At 37.0% G+C, this 20211-nt stretch overlaps 3 protein-coding genes and 1 long non-coding RNA gene across 4 annotated transcripts in view; 2 read left to right on the top strand and 2 right to left on the bottom strand.

Annotated features, from left to right (window-relative positions):
* LOC146465492 (uncharacterized) overlaps positions 1-20211 on the bottom strand; it is a 168288-nt gene that overhangs the window by 35284 nt on the left and 112793 nt on the right. The window lies entirely within an intron of this gene.
* On the top strand, positions 742-2650 carry LOC146465501 (uncharacterized). Its single transcript, XM_085128670.1, has 2 exons — positions 742-868; positions 1544-2650. The coding sequence occupies exon 2, from the start codon at positions 1560-1562 to the stop codon at positions 2400-2402; it is 843 nt and encodes a 280-aa protein (XP_084984796.1). The 5' UTR covers positions 742-868; positions 1544-1559; the 3' UTR covers positions 2403-2650.
* Positions 5422-13824, top strand: LOC146465500 (zinc metalloproteinase nas-15-like). Its single transcript, XM_085128811.1, has 8 exons — positions 5422-5526; positions 6112-6285; positions 8060-8183; positions 9309-9400; positions 10039-10122; positions 11121-11263; positions 11702-11789; positions 13715-13824. The coding sequence occupies exons 1-8, from the start codon at positions 5463-5465 to the stop codon at positions 13822-13824; spliced, it is 879 nt and encodes a 292-aa protein (XP_084984937.1). The 5' UTR covers positions 5422-5462.
* Positions 18657-19803, bottom strand: LOC146465499 (octopamine receptor beta-1R-like). The gene has a single exon (XM_085128790.1). The coding sequence runs from the start codon at positions 19714-19716 to the stop codon at positions 18772-18774; it is 945 nt and encodes a 314-aa protein (XP_084984916.1). The 5' UTR covers positions 19717-19803; the 3' UTR covers positions 18657-18771.

Here is a 20211-nt window from a genome sequence, read left to right as displayed (position 1 = left end):
AGAGATCAGAGAGATCTTGCGACTCGATCGACTGACCGTGAAGGCGCAACGTTGGTAATTGCTTTTCGAATGTACTTTTATTTATATAAATTCTAAATACACAGCCTTGAATCCACTGATGTACGCTAGTGTTCATTCCGAACCGGAAAGCAAAAATGAAGTAAGAAGAACGATAGATGTAGAGCAAGATGAAATAGATTTAAAGCAGATAATGGTTAAAAATATATCCTTGGTTTCAATATTAATGATATAGCATTACTTGTTTTACTCTTAATGGCACCAGATAATCGTCGGATAATTTTCGACGCCGTTCCCTGGTGAATGTATAACTTGTTATTTAGCTTCATACATTGTGTAAACGATATTCATGAGTATGTGAATTAAATTTGAAAGAAACAATCATCCCACTGAGAACTGGTAACTGCAACTGTAAACAACGCAGTTTATTAAGCTGTGACTGTCAATTTTGTTATTTGCTCTGTCGACTGCTGGAGTGTTAATATACAATATGCGAGCCAGCGAGGCATGCGAGGCATGCGAGGCATGAACAACCCCCAACATAAATGCTAACCGGGGAGCTATTTAAGCTAACCTGAGTGCTTTTTAGGCTAATCGGAGTGCTTTTTAGGCTAACCGAAGTGTTTTTTAGGCTAACCTGAGTGCCTCGCACGTCTGCCTCGCATGCCTCGCTGGCTTGCAGATTGTACATCCTTGACAACTGAATTACTTTAAATGCAAATCAGAGTTTAATTAAACAGTTTGAATAGTCCACAGCAGCTAGTTAGTTCAGCCAGTTGCCGTATCAAAGGAGCTGCATTGCACTGAGGACTAATATTAAGCTATAAAAGAGATCTAACCTTCAGTCAAGGTATAATTGCAGTTCTGTGTTCAACTATTTTAACTCTAATTAGTGATTTTGTTTGGACTTTAGTCGACGTTTGTTCAAGTGTACAGATCAACGTTATATGATCACGAAACTCGTGAATAGGGACTCCAGAATTCAGAGGTAGTTTGCGGCCATTTCCGACAGGCCACTAAATTTAAAGATAAGAATGGAGCTGGTGCTTACTTGGTCAGTTGACTAACTGTCCACCGCAACGTTGAAAAATGGTAATATTGAAGGTGTGCTTTCATATGTGTCGGGCCAGACAGTTGAATGCGAGGTGAAGGACTTTTGTGTTGATTAGGTTTGCTGTTGAGAAAACTTACTTTCAGAAAGAGAAAAAACGGAGTGAAAAGAAATAAAAACGCTTTATTTGATCCTTTGGCCTTTGCTACATGCATATCGGTCCAAGCAATTATAGTGGAAGCGATATTGAACATTATTATGCAATTTTAATTTGCAAATACTGAATACTGTACTGCTGCCGGCGTAAACAGTGGCCAACTAATTAAAATGCTGAAGGAAAAGGTCCGGCTAAAATATTGCCTAATGAAAGTTAACATTACGTGGATAAGTCTGAAAACAGAAGCAGAGTTTGTGTTCCGCGTAGCCAGCCTGTCCACCCTGCATTTACGGTGTAAATTTCTATTTAATTAACAGGTAACGTTGTACTGCTATGTCTTACGAAGGATTCACGACTTTCAAAGTAGAAATAAAAGGAGGCGTCGCATGGGTCACCTTTGACTTCCCTCCAGTGAATGTACAAGGCAAACCAATGTTAGATGACCTCAACCGTTTGGCTGAAGCCCTGGAACCAGATCGCGCTGTCAAGGTGGTGGTTTTCCAGTCCGCGCATTCAGATATATTTGTTTGTCACGCTGACATCGACATGTTGTGTGAGATCCCAGCCGCTCAACGTGGCAGAGATGAGCCGTTGCTATACTTGCAGCAGGTCTTGCAAAGAATAAGTTCACTCCCCCAGGCCACTATTGCCAAGGTGGAGGGAATGGCACGCGGCGGTGGTCACGAGTTCATGTTGGCTTGTGACATGCGTTTTGCTGCTCGTGGTAAAGCTGTGTTCATGCAGATGGAAGTTGGTATGGGGATTGTGCCATGCGGTGGCGGAACGCAACGCCTGGCACGCCAGGTTGGTATGGGGCGAGCTATGGAAATCATCCTGGGCGCTCACGACTTTGATGCAGACCTCGCTGAAAGGTACGGATGCATCAATCGCGCGCTAGATCCTGACGAAATCGGGCCGTTCGTGGAAGAGCTGGCTAATCGCATTGCTAAATTCCCAGCGGGTTCCATCACAGCTTGCAAGAGGTGTGTGTTATCCGCTGTGGAGACTCCAATCGAGGAAGGCTTGAAGGAAGAGGCGTACCAGCTGGGGCAGGCGATGTCGCAGACTCCTGCTGCTAAAAGGTTCGCCTATGGTAAGGAGCAAGGCATACAGAATGATCTTGAGACCCAGAAGAATTGGGATAAGGGAGTAATGGACATTCAGTCCGTGCAGTAATTCAAAATATCCTACAATAAGAATGGGTCAAACTAATGGCCCTCTTTTGTTTCTTTTGTTCTGCTTTACTTTGTGTTTGCTCTCAGTCATTCACCAAGTTGCACCTAACGTTTTGCTTACTCATCAAAAGTACTTCTTTCAAGGGTTTTAGAGCAAGAAATAGCGATCATCATACCTATCGTAAAGTATAATGCATTCCTGTGGTACTGAGTTTGAAATTTGAAGCTAATAAAATTGAAGATTACCAATTCCTGCGTGTTACGTAACGGCGTACGACGACTGTGGAAGTTGACGAGGCCATTGTGAAGTAAGGTGTGACCGTAGCGCGGTATTATATTTAGCGGGCGTGTAGAATACTGGCCTTAGCGAGGAAATTTGGTTACTAGAGAAAATTTACAACACAGTTTTGAATGGTGTGATCTGAACCCAGGTGCCCCATGTCGGAGGCCAGATATCCATGAAGCTATGCTGAGTTAAGATGAATCCTACTCAAGATACACCTGATGCATTTAACATTGGTTTCACTTATAAGAGGCCAGTTTAAATAACACCTTTATTTGGGAGCGGGTGTTATGACCAGGGCCCAGTTGTTCAAAGGTCGATTAAACTAATCCTAGATTCACATGAACTTTGATTCTAGTTTAATGACTAATCTTTACAGGTTCTGCCAAAGATTTTTTCCCCTCAGTTTTGACTAAGACATGTAAGTAAGTGAGTAAGTAAAACCTTTATTTTGACACGATGAGTATTTAAGCTATGCAGCTTGTGGGGTCGTGTAAATAATATAAAAGATACATAAACAATAACTGTAATAAAATTGTAAAGTAAAATAAGACTTATGCCTTCTTATGTCTTTAGCATGAGCTTAAAATTAGCTTTTAAAAACCACTTTTAACGAGCGAGATGAAAACCTCGGTTAACTTTTAATCGTGGATTAGCGTTAATCGGCTTTCGAACAACCGGGCCCAGGTGTCTTCAATTGTTGTCTGTCGACAATAAAGTAAACAAATCCGTGTTATTTTATTGAAAGAAAAGGATGTGCGAATACCAACAAAAGAAAATCGTCCCTATACGGTTGGCCGAATTTGCGTCTTTACTTGGTATCATCCGGCGTTATCTACGAGCATTACTACCATAACTACCTCCCTCCCCCGTTCCTACCTGGATGCGATATTTTTCCATCACATGTTACCCCTATCACTTTGTCCCCGCTCTCCAGTTATACACCTAGGTGTAGAGAGACCACTAGTGTAAGGTGAACACACGCGATTAGAATATATTGAAAGTCCAAAGGAACAACCCCTACGCCCCCTTGGAAACACTCCTTGAGCATTCGTTAGACCAGTAAAGCTAAAATATTTATTTCGTGCAGTGTACTTAAGTTCGGTTTTATTCTGTTAAAATCCATCAAATATTTCTAAGTTGTCCGGTTGCTTTTCTACTGAGCTTGTTTTTGCTGAAATGTTTTAGGCTAGGAATTTTTCTGATATATTTGTTGTTGTGAGTTGTTTCCATTTCCTGACTTCCCTTTTAAACAAAGGGGAAGTTGATTTGTTTGGAATTGAAAGGTACCCATTATTATGGCTTAATCAATTCATTCATGTATATCTCTTTATATGCCCCTGTTCATAAATTGACCAGGTTTATCAGTAAAATAAAATTTTCTTTCTTCTCCAAGCAGCTCAGTCCAATTCTTTTTTACTATGCATAGAGAGGGTTTTGGCGATATGTGTCTTTGTGTTTCTAAAAGAAAAACCGGGCGTAAGTAAAAGCAGCGATGGAGCATGCGGGTGTCTAAATGCAAACAGCACTCATGCTGTTTGCAAACCGAAGCACCTCCAATCTGAAGAGCAGCTAAGAAACAAGACCTAAAACAAAGCATTCTAATATAAAGTGTACAAGGCTAAGTTGACACTGTATTGGCACAAAAAGGAAAAAGAAAAATTTGCAGGGATCCAAACCGTATCTGTACCTTACGGTTAGACCATATATTGACTCTTACAGAAGGCCTACCCCCTCAAATGTTACCAGTGAACAAACCAGTCCCTATAGTTTACGTTTAAATGAGATCCCATTTCTTCAAGTTAGTTGATGTTTGCATGGGGACCAGTACGCCATATTAAATTGACTGTCAGTATTTTTTAATACGGGTACGAAATAATACAAAGGTCTTTTTGAAACCTTTACAATATGGAATTGAAAGTTTTCAGCAGTATGATCCAGAAGCTTTCAGAATAGAGTGGCTCAATGCATTCAGTTAGAATCACGCTTGTTTAGCTGTCCAAGGATTATGCCTCCGCTGAGTTGCCGACGTATCATTATTCATAATTATAATCATGTCTGACCTTAATGCAAATTTTTCATTCAAATCACTTCTAAACGCTTTTGTTTGAATGGGATCGGAAAGTTCGCATAAGACACAAGACAAACAAAAGCAAAACGAGTTGTAACGAAACTCGACTTATTTGCGCAGCTGACGTCTGAACCAAAGGGAAAAAATTTAAAAAAGTGGACGTCTGAACCAAAGGGAAAAAACTAAAAAAAAGTGGACACAACGTTTTATGTGTAGAATAAAGATTTCCGCGATATAGTGTGTACAAAAAGTTAAATCGATCGTTCAAAGATTTGAAACCATTCCGAACATGCGACATACCTGGTAATCCGGAGACTGATTGTATTTGAACTAGCAATATTTCAAAACGGACATATTAAGACTGCATGTTCGTTTTCTTTTTCATCGAAAATACGGTTGATCAAACGCACCTGAAATTTGAAATAAACACAAGCACATCCTAAGAAGGCTTTTAGAAAATAAGGTAGCTAAAACAACAACAACAAAACAACTTAGTTTGTTTTATGCTAGTAATATTTTATAAATGGAGGAGATAACGTTACCGACTGCTAAACGATTTTTAATTGGTTTGCACAAGTGAATGGAGACACGTTTCAGATGTATTTAAACAGACTAAACAGTTCATTGAGTTCATAGTTATAAAAAAAACCTTACTTGTAAAATGCAGTTACTGTTCTCATAAGCCGGTTTTACCAAGGGAAGCCAACATGAAGCTGCTGTTCGTTGTCATCGCTCTCTCTGCGGCCTTTGCTTATGCAGAGAATGCTGAAGGTATGTACGTTCAGTTTAGACTTAACAATAATTTCCCATGAATAGTTTACTTCTTGAAGCTGGACAATTCAAAATATTATTTCCTGGGGGAGGGGGGAGAGGGGACTCCCATATAAAAGTGACGGGGTGATAGTCGTTCCTTTTTTGGGATTAAAACTCGTGGTTTGGTACCCCTAAAATTGCTAAAATCCAAAATGACTTCCGCCAGAGATAAGGTGGCACCTTTTTGGGTCAGTTGAGCCGAAAAACATGAGAGAAAGTAAATCTACTAGTGGAAGGCATTCGAAGGAATAGTCTTTATTGTACCTCTTAGGGGCAAAATAATGTTCGGACCACGTTAACAAAACGGAATTCTGGTGCCTTTTAGGGGTTCTTTTCAAAATTCCTGACGATCACCCCCGTCACTTTTACACGGGAGTTCCCACCGAGAAATATTTTACATGGCCTAAGTTCTTCAAGTTCTTCAGGCACGCGTGCGTGGAATCCAGGTGGAATCTTATCAAGCGCATAAGAAAGAATAACGAAGTAACAACTTTGCCCATACCGCTAACCGCCAATTGAATCAGTTTCTTTCCAATTTAACAGAGAATTCAGATGTGCATGATGTGGAACTTTTTGAAGGAGATATGGTACTGGAGCCTGTACAACGAATAGCAGCTGAGTTTGGTCTGGATATTGATGCACTAGAGGCCCGTGGAAGCACAAAAAGCCGTTTCTGGCCCAATGGAATTGTTCCTTACATCATCGATGCTAGTCTCTGTAAGCAATATTCGTACAAATCGTTTATTTGTTCGTTGATTGAATCGTCAATTTGTTCATTCTTTCGCTGCGTCATTTGCTCATTCGCTCGTTCGTTCGTACATTAATTCGTTCATTACTTGTTTAGTTTATTACTTGCAATCTGATTAGCTCCTTTATTGTGGATTGCAATTTTGTAGCTTTTGATTGAAGGCGTGCTACCACGCATGGCATAAACTTGCTGAATCGCATTTTAAACTAATTAACAAGTACTAGATGAGTTTATAAATAATAATAATAAAAATAATAATAATCATCATCATCATCATCATCATCATCATCATAATAATAATAATAACAATCATAATAATCATAAATAGTAATCGGAAGGTCTTAGGTTCGACTCTTGATAGGATTAATTGGATTTTTTTTCGAAGTATGCCTGTGTTACTTACTGAATAATACATCATTCTCAATAATAATTTTATACATTACACTTCGCCGTATTTGGCCTTACGCCAAATAAGATGAAAGTTAAGCCGAATAAGTTTGAGCATGATAGCGAGAATTATCATTACCGATGTTTCTGCATATCTGAAGGCTGAAGATAATAACACAAACCGAGACCTTGATAATTCACACTATCATACGAAAAAACGAATTCAATTGTTTCATTATGAACATCCATGTGCTAAAAGCGTCTCCAAACACAAGAACGCCAACAATAAACTAAACTTTCAAAAGGCTAATTTAAATATAAATAAAACGTTGTTTTAGAACATAAAAGATAAACTTTTTTCCAAATCAATGTTCAACCTTCATCTTGAGGTAATTATATTGTTTGCAAAATGGCGTCACCTTTACATGCTTAAGAATGCAGGAATGACGTAACGAAGATAGTGTCAGTCGGAATTAGCAGTATGTTTGTATCCAATCAAACTTGAGATCGTGACAACAGTGTATAATTATTAGTGTTAGCCATTTAGTCAAAATTCTGTGTAGCTATATTGCCATAGTTTTCATATTGCCATATTGCCATAAATCTGTTCCGCGTCACTTTTTTTTCCTCTAAAACCCATTTTACAGTCTCACTTCTTGCGCAATTAGAGAGAGGTGTTAACGTAGAAGGCCTCAAGCTTAATTACTCGTCCAAGTTTTTGATGAGCCAAGATCAGCTCGACTTTTCAACCGCTTGTCGAAAAGTTAGGCTCTGGGCGTATCGTGATGATTGTTCAGGGTAAACCTCTAGAACGACAACATAAGGCTGCTAATAGCGACAAGCTATATACAGCAGTTTGAAATTTGATGTTCTATGAACTGCGTTGTACGTGTCTCAGAAAGAAAAAATGCTGTGTAGTTTGAAGACTTCAAAAATTAGATTATTTTTTCCCTCTCGTCTTAAGCAAATTACCTTGGCTAGTACTGCCTGATAATTTTTGGCTCGATGGATAAAGGGAGAAAGAGCAAAGGGAGAAAGAGGAAGAAAGGAGCAAATAAATATATGAATGGAATATATAAGAAATATAATTTCGTATATACATTTTGGACGATTGCCTTTAGGTTTTTACTTAGTTTTTCAGTTTCTGTCTTGTTTTTATTTATTTATTTATTCATTTATTTATTTATTTATTACTTCTGTTTTTGCTTGGTCGGTGTAAAATCCCACAGTTCAGGACAGTTCCTTGAAACGAATCTTAATTATATGATTTAGAGGCAATTTAGATTACATAAGATATGACTTAAATGTCTAACTTGGAGATGTAAATAATCTAATCGGCCTTTATTTCCATTGCAGCTTCCTCACCCAAATCAATTCAAGCAATCGAGAACGCCATGAATGAATGGAGCAGCCTAAGTTGCATTCGCTTTGTACCCCGGACTATTGAAGAAGCTTATATCGAATTCTTTAAGGGAACGGGGTGAGTATGAATATCACTTTGCATCTGGCATTTTTCTGTCGAAGCGGTACAAACTTTAAAGAGGAGGTACAGCAGATATCGAACTTTCTTTTGCTGGTCCAGCACTTATACGCGCTTTGGATTAGTACTACTTGTAACGTCATCACCGAATTAGAGATGTGGGGTTTTCTTTTGGTAATCTGCGATTACAGCTGAGAAAGAGTTTGGAATACCTGCCTCAAATAGTGCATCCGAATCTAACTTGTGATATTTAGCCTAGGATATTCTTTACAATTGGGGCTCTGCCCTGTTCGTCTCTCCGGTCACGCCACAGCATTGTTATTCTTCTCCTTTTTCTAATGTCATATGTTAATTTATGTATTTACTTCCTTGTGACGAATTACAATAAACTAAACTAAAAAGTGGATTAACAACAGATGGAAATGTGGCCTACTCATCATCTACTTCGTGTTTATTCAGACATCAAACGCAAAGGAAGAAAGAGGAAGAAAGGAGCAAATAAATAAATGAATGGAATGTATAAAAAAGAGAATTTCGTATATATATTTTTCTAACAAAAAGGAAATGTTAGAATTCGAGCCAGAAACAACATTTATTTGGCAGCTATTTGGAATTTTTTTAAAGGGCTTTCAAAAATGGCTCGTGTTCCTTACCTATCACCCTACCTGAAATAATCTTTAATATTCTTCTAGCATGAATTAGTCATAAAGTAAGAAGGTGACCTTTCATCTTGTTTTGTTCGTTTGGATTTTATTATAGAGGTACGTTTTCATTTTGATGTTGCGCAAACGTCTTCTTTTCCTTTATTAGTTGATGTATGAAATTTAATCTTTAAATGTAAAGAGTTAACAAAGAGCTGGTAAAAAAGTCAATAATGCCCCAAAAGCAAATTACAAATCATACCAACAATAATACTAATATTAATAATAGTAATGATTTAATAATTACATGATGATGATGATGATGATGATGATGATGATGATGATGATGATGATGAATACCAGAAAATTTATACTGGCAACTAATTTTGCAACCTCTCGTTTTTAATGAAGAATTACCCTCTGCAAATTCCTTACGAGCGCATTACTTTACTTATTCATTTACTTAGTTTCTTTTGCCTTGTAGTTGTTGGTCTAGTGTTGGAAGAACTGGAAAGAAACAAAAAATCAGTTTAGGAGGAGGTTGTTGGCACATGGGAACAGTAGCACACGAGATAGGTACACCCAAGAACAATGTGATTTGGTCAAGAGTAGAACTTAGTTTATGTTAAAAAAATTATCTACTTTTTCCTTTTGTTTAGGAACTGGCTATAATGTTTCCTTTTCCGTTTCTCATTATGAAGCCACAGTTGTGTTGCATTTTACTGTTAAGGCCTGTTTACACATACGACTTTAGATGTAATTTTCTCGCGATGGGTTAATACCCCAAATTGAAAGTGTAAACCAGGTGAGATTCGCAACAAGTTTTTTTTTTTTTTTTTGAGAAATCGTCACTGCAAATTTACATCACGTTTTAAACAGCTCCAGGGTTCTTGCGGTACCGCAGCGACAAAAGACGTTGAAATCGCTGCTATTTTACAAACACGATGTGAAACTACAACAGCAACCCGAGTTATCGTTGCACTGAAAAATCGCACGTGTAACAATCCTTTAGACTACCAAGATCTTAATCCAGCCAGTTAAAGCCAAGAGCTCTTTTCAATAAACAGTAATGTTATCTAAATGGACGAAATTCCAAAGATATTGCATTGCGTTCCCAAGTGAACTCAATTTCTGCATAGTGGGGTGGGTATTGTTCTTTCCCCTTTATGGTAATAACAAACAATCTTAATGATTCATTCATGTATTCCTTTCAGCACACGCTCTTGGCTTTTATCACGAACAATCCCGGCCCGACAGAGATGATTACGTCACTATAAACTTTGACAACATTCAGCAAGGTATGCATTGCAACCACCTGCCCGCAAATTACAAAACGTTTACTAAATCATTATAATCACATCTTTTTATCAGCTTACTCAACTTGAAATTGTTAAAATCATAAGGTCATAGAAAAATAAATTACAAGAGATAATAACAGGAGATTAAAATGCCGCATTTCACTGTATTTTTAGGCTAAAAAGATTATAAAATTGTCTTTGAAAAAACCGTGCAAAATTAATGGAGATATCTACAAACAATTGCGGGAACAACTTTAATAGGACAAAGTGAGCTGCAAGAACAGTTGCATATCTATAAATTGTTCGGAAAACGCCAAAAGAAGTAATTGATGCCAGCAACTTGGAAACCTAATTTACCGCGAAACATTTTTTTTTTTGTCATACAAAAATAGCTGATAAATTTGATGTAGTTTGTTAATGCACGTTGTACCAAATTGAGCTACCAGCATATCCCAGAGAGTTCTACTTCTTATTTAACACAATAAAATGCACGCTCACTTTTTTTGATCCCCATTACCAAAGAACAGGAGGAAAACAAACTTGCTTGCCTCATAATTTAGGAAATAAATCCAGTGAATTTGAAGACTGACTTACCGCTAAAACCAATTAGTAAAAGTTTGTCATTTTATACTGAAAAAACATTTACAGCTGGGCGGAAATTAAACGAAGGTGGTCTTTATGATAGGCGTTGCCTCTCCCCTCTTCCCAGTCTCCTTTTCTTCTCTCACTTTTTTGGCGAGTACGTATACTGCCAAAGGCTGTCCGTAAACTATAGTAGATGATGTTAAGCTCTCATTTGATCTTAGTATTAGCGCGAACTGAAAATTTAACCTTCTAAAAGAAAAAGAAAACGTTTTATTTTTTCTAGCTGAGCTTCCCCATTCTCAGACACCGCTTCAAAATAATTTTGACTGAAAGGTCCGCTTGCGTTATTTTGTTTCTATTCGATATTAAAACAAAACAACTGCATTTGACACATGAATTGATATGTGTTTCAGGGAAAGCTGGAAACTTCAAGAAGTACACGTCATCTATCATCAACTCCCTTGGTACCGCGTATGATTATGACAGTATTATGCATTATGGAGCAAAGTACTTCTCAAAGAATCGCTTGCCTACAATTGTGCCTAAGGAGAGTGGGGTAAGGGAAATATTCGTACCAGGCTAAGAGGCAAAATACTCTATATCGAGAGAGGCAGAAGATAAAAAAGTACATGATTGTATAACTCCATTGCATGCCATATTACATAAAGATAATATCTTAATTATATTTTTATAACCCAGAAACCGACTATGAGGGCCATTCGTAATTTCCTTGTTTACCGCAATGGCCTTCTGATTTTTAATAGAGTGATCCGAGAGAGCGTGAGAAGAACCCCCTCTCCCCACCTCCTCCCCCCCAAAAAAGGAAAACAAAAACAGAAAACAAAACAAAACAAGAAAACCGTGCATACGTTTTGCGCATCTCAGAATAGTCCGAGAAACCCAGGTTTCTTGATTCCTTGCTATTTGTGTACCAATGAAAACTTCGTCACGATAAGAAGGAAAGAGTAACTACCCTTTGTAACATTTCGCTTAGGTAAAGATTGGTCAGCGGAATCACCTCAGCGGTTTGGATATTCTTCAGATGAATCTCCTTTATAAATGCAATCCTGCAAATGCTTTTGGTAATTATGATATAGAATGATCACTGTATTTTTAATGTATCATCACAACGTAATGTGCTTTGCAGCAACTGATTGGCTCGTTACTCAAGGTATATGACATAATTAACAATTGATTCATGCGTCAGCGTGCTTCATCGAGATATGAAGCACGCGGGAAGTTTGGAGAGCACGAAAGATGCGTAAGAGTTGCTCGAGGCGTAGCCGAGAGCAACTCTAGCTTCTTGAGTGCTCTGCAAACTTCCCAAGTGCTTCATATCTCGATGAATGCACAGCTGACGCATGAATCAATTGTTTTATAACATTTTCAACGCGGTAGTTATTAAAACCCGTTGATTCTAGGTTGGCCAGAGGTTTTCCAAGCATTCAGCCAATGTGCAAAATGGTAATAAACAACTCCATGTTCGGTAAAAATACACATCTTACAGGGTAAAAATGGCAACACCCCTTTGGTCTACAGTAGTTAAAGTTTCTAATTATGGAATAAAATACACTGGTTGCCAATTAAAAATTTTCCAAAAAACAAACTTGAAAATTTGATCCTCGCGTTACATGGGAGAATTCTTTCCGCTTGCGAGGACATGTCGGTTTGTTTACGCAAGATTTACGCAGTTGTCACGTCTCAAGAATGAAAATAGAAAGAAAACAGACAACTGAAGCTTCCCTAAATGAAAAATTTATTCAATTAAGTGTTTGTTCTAAGAAGCAAAGGCGTACAATTTTTAATCCGAGACGATGAACGCGCAAGTGATTTGAAGGAACTGCAAGTCCATTTAGAAGTGAATTTATCGAACCGTGTGCACGGTTTTCAAAAATTTCGCAACAAAACTGTTAGGAATACGAAGAAGCTTTCAATTAGAAAAGTATGTAAGTACAAATTCACAATCAAACCTGTAATTTCTTGCGAATTGAATTCCCACAAGTACTCGAACGTTACCAAGAAAGTTCGTGGCGTATAATCAGTAAATAATGATCTGAAATGTCCGCTTGCTGATCGTCGGCTGGATAAAACAACAATATCTCCTTGAAGCACAATTTCTTTGTCGTTAATTATCGGATTTCCGCTTTTGAAACTATCGAGTATTCCTTAGCAGTCTTTCTTTCAGTTTATCGTTTCGAAAAGGTGTCTTTTCCCTCTGAGAAAGCGAAATTGGCGCCTGAAAATTAATAGTTTTGCATGCAAGACACGATGTCACGGGCCTTGTTCTCTTTTTTCCTTTTCTTTAGGTTTTTGTCGGGAGTTAAAAACTCCAATCCCAAAGAAAAATTGGGAAGAGCTTCTTCATCAGCTGGTTCCCTTGATGTCATCTGTAGTTGAACGTTTTGCTGAAGATTTCTCCCGTTTTTGAATGGAAAATGGAGAAAGTCGCTCACCGAGTTCTCGAGGCATTTGTTTGCTGACGTCATCAGCGTGCACAATAGGAATATGAAGCACGCTCGCGCAATTGAATTTGATTGCACGAATTTACTAGCTATGTTATAATAAACTTTGACTACCTTATTCGGAAAACTGAGTCTTCAAATAGGAAAAAGAAAACATATTGCTTAACTAGCTATATTAAGAAAGTACGTAAAAAAACAAACAACAAACAACAAAAAATGTTACTAGTCTCTGTAAGGATAATTTCTCCACCTTTGTTGTTTGAATTCCAGGTTCGTGTGTTGATCGTTCAGATCTTATATGATGCGAAACATGTTGCTTAACTAGTCATACCTAGACAGGACGTAAAACCAATGATATGAGTCTTTGTAAACAGTATAGTTTCTTCCCGCTTGCTTTTTGAATTCCAGTTTTGTGTGTTGATCGTTCAGATCTTATTTAATGCAAAACGTATTACTTGACTAATCATACTTAGAGATGACGTAAACCAATGATACGAGTCTTTGTAAACAGGATAGTTTCTTCACTCTTGCTTTTTGAATTCCAGGTTCGTGTGTTGATCGATCAGGTCTCGAATGGTGCAGAAAGAACTCTCGCTATTGTCACTGGACCGGCTACATGAAATCGAGATGTGCGAGAACCTGCCATATGTGTTAACAAGGTAAGATGAAACGATCCACTATTATCGATGTTAAAACTATTTTCCTGGCTGCCGTGTAAAAGCCTCTGTAAGGGTTTCTTTGCTCTTATTACCATCTGAAGGTACTTTAACTTGATGTAACTCGTCAGATAAGAAGAAACATAATCCTCACATTATGACAAAATCATACAAGGAGGGACTTGATTATTCTGTAGTATGTGCAATCAAAACTTCAAGAATTTCATTTCTGTACAATATTCGACTTGGGGTTCTCTCAAAAACGCTGTGTTTCCTATATTTTCAATATGAATAATTTTTAAAACCTCATAAAGGTCAAGTAAACTCCGTTTTAAAGACAGAAAATAACGTTTGCTTGATATTCTCGAGTAATGTTCAAGTACTATAAGCAATAAAATATTTTTTCATTTCATTTTTCAGGAACAAGAAAAGGAATCTTGCTAAACGCTTGAACCATGTCGCTATAATTATATTGTATTGTTAAAATAATTCTGCGACAAAAAAATAAATCAATAAAAGATGAACTTTCAAGTAATGTTTTATTATTGACGTTCATCAGCGAAATTTACCCACTGTTTCATCGGTTTCCCATTTTCGCCTATTATTAGTCTTATTGCGTCGCATAATGGTTCTTATCATTATAATCTACTGATGTAGATCTAAATATAGAAGGGTTCTTTTTTTGTGGCTACTGCTATGCTATCGTGTTGTGGCGGCGGTAAGTCCATAAATCGGAAGCTTTCGGAATTGTAGAATTTACAAGAAGTTGGGTCGAGTTCGCCACGACAGGGTGACGAGATATCAGTCGGCTTTATTCGGACGAAATTCCTGTTCGAGATTGTGTCAAAACGAAACGTGTGCGATCGCAAACAAGATCTGCAAACCATCACATGAGCTGTAGACGTTCTAGGAAATGTTTGTGTGCTTCTGTGAATCCACTTTACAAAATACCACAGATTTCAATGTGAATTTTACCATGCTTTATGTTAAATTGATCGAAATAGCTTTGACGAAATTTTCGAAAACAGTATTCAGTTTAATTAGTAGAGTCGAGAAATTGTGCTTTAGTGACTCGCAGTTTGCTTGGATCGTTCACCTTTACGTAGCCTCACTCGAGGCGAAAATTGAAAGAATTTGCTTTTCAGGCGTGAACATAGGTCTGTCTGAATAAATCTTTCTATTAAGAAAGCTTATTGTCTGTTTATCTGTGTGTCTTGATTCGCAGAATTTCTTCACCATGCCAATGATGCGATCTTACGTAACCCATGGGAGAGCCAAACCATATCTATTACTGTCCCTTGTGTATTAAAGTGTAAACAAACAGAAATCCTCCAGCGCATACCAAATTCACTCATATGAAAACACGATCAAATTACGCTGCACAACTTTGGCACTGACTAGAGCTGTTCATTTACCCCTCTGAATTTCATACAAAATTGCATTTTCACTGCAATATTCTACAAAAATAAAGCAGTAGCCAGATGCAGTCTTAGACTGCCTCATTTTCTATTACCAGCAGTGCAGAACGAAACAACTCTTCGCTTTGTTATAGCGGAATTAACATGTTACAGTGACATTTGCAGAAATGAACACAGACTTATTTGAACACAGGAATGGTGACCATTATTATTATTATTATTATTATTATTATTATTATTATTATTATTATTATTATTATTATTATTATTATTATTATTATTATTATTATTATCAACCCATTACGTTGAAATGGGATCTTTCAATCCCCTAGTTTTTGGAACCAACGGTGGGATGGGAGCCGACTGCAATTGCTTTCTCAAACGCCTAGCCGAGAAGCTCTCAGAAAAGAATGAGGAACCTTATCACATTACTATCACTTGGATTAGAACATTGCTTTCTTTTGAGATTTTAAGGTCGGTACACACATGCGTAAGAGGCTCCAGGACACCTTTTCACAAAATTCCATTTGGGGATTTCATTGATGACTGCCGCTTGAACGCTAGCCAAGCGTGTCTCCGCTAATTTTAGAAAGTGAATGATGGCGTGACGTTGTAAATTAGTATTTTAGGATCTTTTTAACAACTTTTTTATTTCATCAAAATTTTAGTCTTACTATTGTTAAAAAATTGTGCTTGAAAATAGCTCTGTTGTGCTTGGAAATAGTCGCTTTTTTTAATCGAAATGAATTTTAAATATTGAATTGTAAATAGGTTTTAATAGCTCTTTTTTCTACTTTTAACTTGTAAATATCAATTTTGCTTGGAATATTATAATTATTATTATTATTATTATTATTATTATAACTATTATTATTATTATTATTATTATCATTATTTATATTTTTTTGTGTGTACAGTATCTGTCAATTATAAATTTCTCACGCGCTCATTGGCTTATCTCAAAAACCAATAAGAATGCAGACATCGAATAAATTTTATCAAACGTTTTGGGCGCTCTTTTTCTTTTCTTGCTTTCGTGAGAATCGAAACTTTAAAGTAAAATTTTGCGCAAAGCGAAAGAAGCTAAAATTTGCTGCTGGTATGTGTTTGTTGAAGATTCACCTGGTTATCGGCGGTGACCAGATATAATAAAAAATAATTAATTCCGCTATAACAAAAGTAAAATTTTGGACAAAGCGAAAGAAGCTCAAATTTGCCGCTGTATGTGTTTGTTAAAGATTCACCTGGATATCGGCGCTCAGACTGAAAAGCACCAGAGCTGAATTCGAGAATCGTTTTCAAAAGATTTTCAACTGAATAAACATTAGTGGATTGACAACAACTTGACAACGTTTTAAGGAAATTTGTCATCAAAAAGAGCCGATCAGGGCGCATAAAAGCATGGCATCAATTCAAAGTTACTTTTCTTTACATAAAGACAAAGTTTCTATATATTCTTTTGTTGACATTTTCCGCAGCACAACTACAATTATTTATTTTGCTTGGCGTAATTTGAGTAACTGCTTTCTAAAACAAAATTGGAGTTGGGCAGCTGAATACATATACAGTAAATACATGAAACGGTTTTGCCATGGAGCCATAATTTGGTTGTACTCAAAATCATTTCATACCTCTGTGTTGCTCAAGTTGAGCCGTAATAACACGGGGAGTAGAAATTTTGACCAGATTTACTTTTTGTCAGGCAGAATTTATGCGTGTTTTTTTTTTTTTTTCGTGGCTTTGGGCAGTTAAGGAGTTTTTCAAGGACATTATTTCGCCTTTGTGAGCAAACGACTTAGTCAAAAGAGGTTTAAAATGGAGATTGTAAAGGTTTCATTAATATATAGTTTCTGTCTTAAAAAGAGTGTAAAGTGATTGATTGAAGTTAAAAATTTGTCCTCGAGGACAGGCATATGCGCATTTACGTAAGGTTAGACATTTGAACCAGGCTTTTCGTCCCCCAGATGCAGGAAATTGAACAAGCCAATCTTCAAAATTTAAGATTTAAAATTTAAAATTCCCGCACAAAGGAAGTGGTCAAATGGAAAATACCAAAAAAATTGTTTCAGACTTTACTTTTCACTTTACTTTTTTTAAACTATTACCAGCAGTGCATAATGTTCGAAGATATCTCCTCTACACTTTTTAACATTTGTTGAATTTCATTTTCACAAAACAACTCGTTTTTTTAATTTGTTATAGAGGAATTAACATATCACACTAACATTAACAGAAATGAACACAGACTTATTTGAGAACAGAAATGATAACCATTGCTATTTTTTACCGTAAAGGTCTAATTTTTCACGCGCTCTTTGGCTTATTTCCACAGTCAATGAGAACGTCAATGACGTCATCGATATCAAACGATTAATTTAGTGCTCTTTTCTTGCTTTGGTGAGAATCCAACCACAAAATTGAAATTTTGGATAAAGCAAAAGAAGCACAAATTTGCCGCTGGTGTGTGGTTGTCGAGGATTCACCTGGACATCGGCGGTGAGAAGAAATTAGCGCTGAGACTGAAAAGCACCGGAGTTGAACCCGGTACTCGTTTTCAGAAGATTGTCAACTGAATAAACATTAGTAGATTGACAACAACTCTGACAACGTTTTAAGGAAATTTGTCATCAAAAAGAGCCGATAGACGCATAAGAGCATGGCGTCAATTCATCAATTAGAAAATTACTTTGCTTTACATTTATCTATATTCTTTTGTTGGCATTTTCCACAGCACAACTAGAATTTTGAGTAACTGTTTCCTAAAACAAATTGAAGTCGGGCAGCTGAATATATACAGTAAATCAGTACATGAAACGGTTTTGCCATGAAGTCTTAATTCCCATGTATACTCAAAATCGTCCCTTACCTTCTGTATTGATCAAGTTGAATCGTACCGTACACGGGGAGTAGGGAATTTTAACCAGATTTACTTTTGATCTGGTAGAATTCATGCGTAGGTTTTTTCATGGCTTTTGGGCATTTAGGAGTTTTTCAAGGACGGTTCCGTCTTTCTGAGCGAACGACTCACTGAAAAGGTGTTTAAAATTGAGATTGTAAAGACAATCTTCAAAAGTTCACATCCCCTGGGGATGACTGGTGGGTGAGTTTGGAAGGGGGTTGGGGGGGGGGGGGGGTTCCAAATTGACAACGCATTATATTGAAAAGAGAGGAAATGTCGTTTCTGTCGAAGTATCAAAAGCAGGTATCACGAGAACATAGCATTATTTGTTAGTTTTCTTTCGAATTATAGCTCCTTAGGAAATAATTTTACTTGCACTTTAACAACTATCTTGTACAGGAAATACTCCGTACCACCACCACAATGAATAAATATATAAATAAAATACGCTTAATGGCTTTATTCGAAAACTGAAAGAGTAGAAACCGCTTTAAAGTCAGGGTAAAATTTGTTCATTGTTTGTCTCTCGGAGTGATTCTTTGACTCAATTCAGACTTAACCATTTTTTTTGTCGTTAATGCTCTGAACAGTGGTTTGCTAAATTAAAGTTTAAGTACTTTAAAATTCATTTACTCGCCAGTATAATCTAAACAAAATATTCTGCGAAAAGTTTTCTTGACTGCAATTCTGAATTCTCGTATACGGAGGCAGTACATTAGCGGGTTGAGGGAAGAATTAGAAAGCATTAACGTCGTAGTGAATTCGTATGCTACAACACTTGCTTTCGTTGGCGAGGCTGACATATTGTTTACTGCTGTGGCGATAAAGAAAGGAAGATAACAGACCAAAAATGTGAAAAAAACATAAAATGTGTTGATAGCCGATTTTCGCAATCTTTTCAAGCGAAATGTTTCTGACTGTGACATCTGTGATTCCATTTGGCTGTGGATTTGGGCTTTGTGCCTTCTAACTATAAAGTGCAATTTACTATAAACAACGAACGTAATTAAAAGAGAAATTGCGACGATTACTGCCGCAAACGTTGAGTAAACATGAAAGCCTTTCAACCAAACCAGGCTTAGCAAACCGTTAATCAACCACAGGACTATCTGTGTAATATTGATTCTTCTCTCGGTCACATGTTCTGGGTATCTCAGATTCAAATGAATCGCCAAAAACCTCTCGGCTCCAATTATTGCAATGTACAGCATGGAAATACCAGCTAGAAATGACGTCGCTATGCTGTAAACTGCAATCACATTGCAATGAGGCAAAGTGTCGTTGTAGAGGTTATACATCACAAAGATGTACAAAGGCTGAACCACAAGTCCCACACCAAGATCAGTCAAAGCCAATCCAAATAAAAGATAATTTGACGTTGATCGCAGAGAAGATACGAACACAAAGCTTAGAAGGATAGAAACGTTTTCCAAACATGCTGTCAACACAAGCGAAATGTTTGCGATGACGTTGACCAAAATGGCGTGTTTCTCGCCGACAAGTAAAGTGACAGGAACATCGATGAAGCACTTGGAGCGAGTTTCGTCTGATGATAAGTTCGTTTCTGGTTGCATGGCCTGTAATGAACTTTGCAATTTATCTATACAACGTTATCCCGTTGCCCAAGATTCTTCTCAGTCTAGTATAAATTTTCCACACCGAAAAAACAGTTATTAGTAATAAGGGAGGTCTAACTGAATAATTATGTTAATCATTCCTATCCAGCTCGAAATATTTACTAAACACCTGCCTGTCTTTGCTTTGCGTTTGAAACGCATGCATTCATTTATTTTTTGTTATTTCAGTTAACTGTTTCGCAAGATGAAGTTCTTTATTTTTTATTTTTCAATCTTTGAACTTATGTTGTCCATAATATTCGCTTGAGATTTACAATACTATTTACAAGGCTAAAAAGTAAAAAAAAATATTAAAAACCAAGCGTTTTCGACTAATCAAGTCATCCTCAGGGCCCGTTATTTTTATTTTACAATCTTTGATCTAATGTTGTGAAATACTCTACGGCTACCTCAACCAAATATGGAATTTTATGTATTTGAAATTTGTGAAAT

This window comes from Pavona decussata, unplaced genomic scaffold, assembly GCF_977016875.1.
Source record: "Pavona decussata unplaced genomic scaffold, jaPavDecu1.1 SCAFFOLD_156, whole genome shotgun sequence".
Taxonomy (NCBI): Eukaryota; Metazoa; Cnidaria; class Anthozoa; order Scleractinia; family Agariciidae; genus Pavona; species Pavona decussata.
Note: the sequence above shows the minus strand (reverse complement) of the source record. Positions and strands in the feature narration are given on the sequence as shown.

Bases quoted from the DNA above. Each gene is read 5' to 3' on its own strand.
- LOC146465501 (XM_085128670.1), top strand. From the start codon at position 1,560: ATGTCTTACGAAGGATTCACGACTTTCAAAGTAGAAATAAAAGGAGGC.
- LOC146465500 (XM_085128811.1), top strand. From the start codon at position 5,463: ATGAAGCTGCTGTTCGTTGTCATCGCTCTCTCTGCGGCCTTTGCTTAT. The intron at 11,264-11,701 runs GTAAGGGAAATA...CATTTCGCTTAG, and splicing joins TTGTGCCTAAGGAGAGTGGG to GTAAAGATTGGTCAGCGGAA. The intron at 11,790-13,714 runs GTAATTATGATA...TTTGAATTCCAG, and splicing joins CAATCCTGCAAATGCTTTTG to GTTCGTGTGTTGATCGATCA.
- LOC146465499 (XM_085128790.1), bottom strand. From the start codon at position 19,716: ATGCAACCAGAAACGAACTTATCATCAGACGAAACTCGCTCCAAGTGC.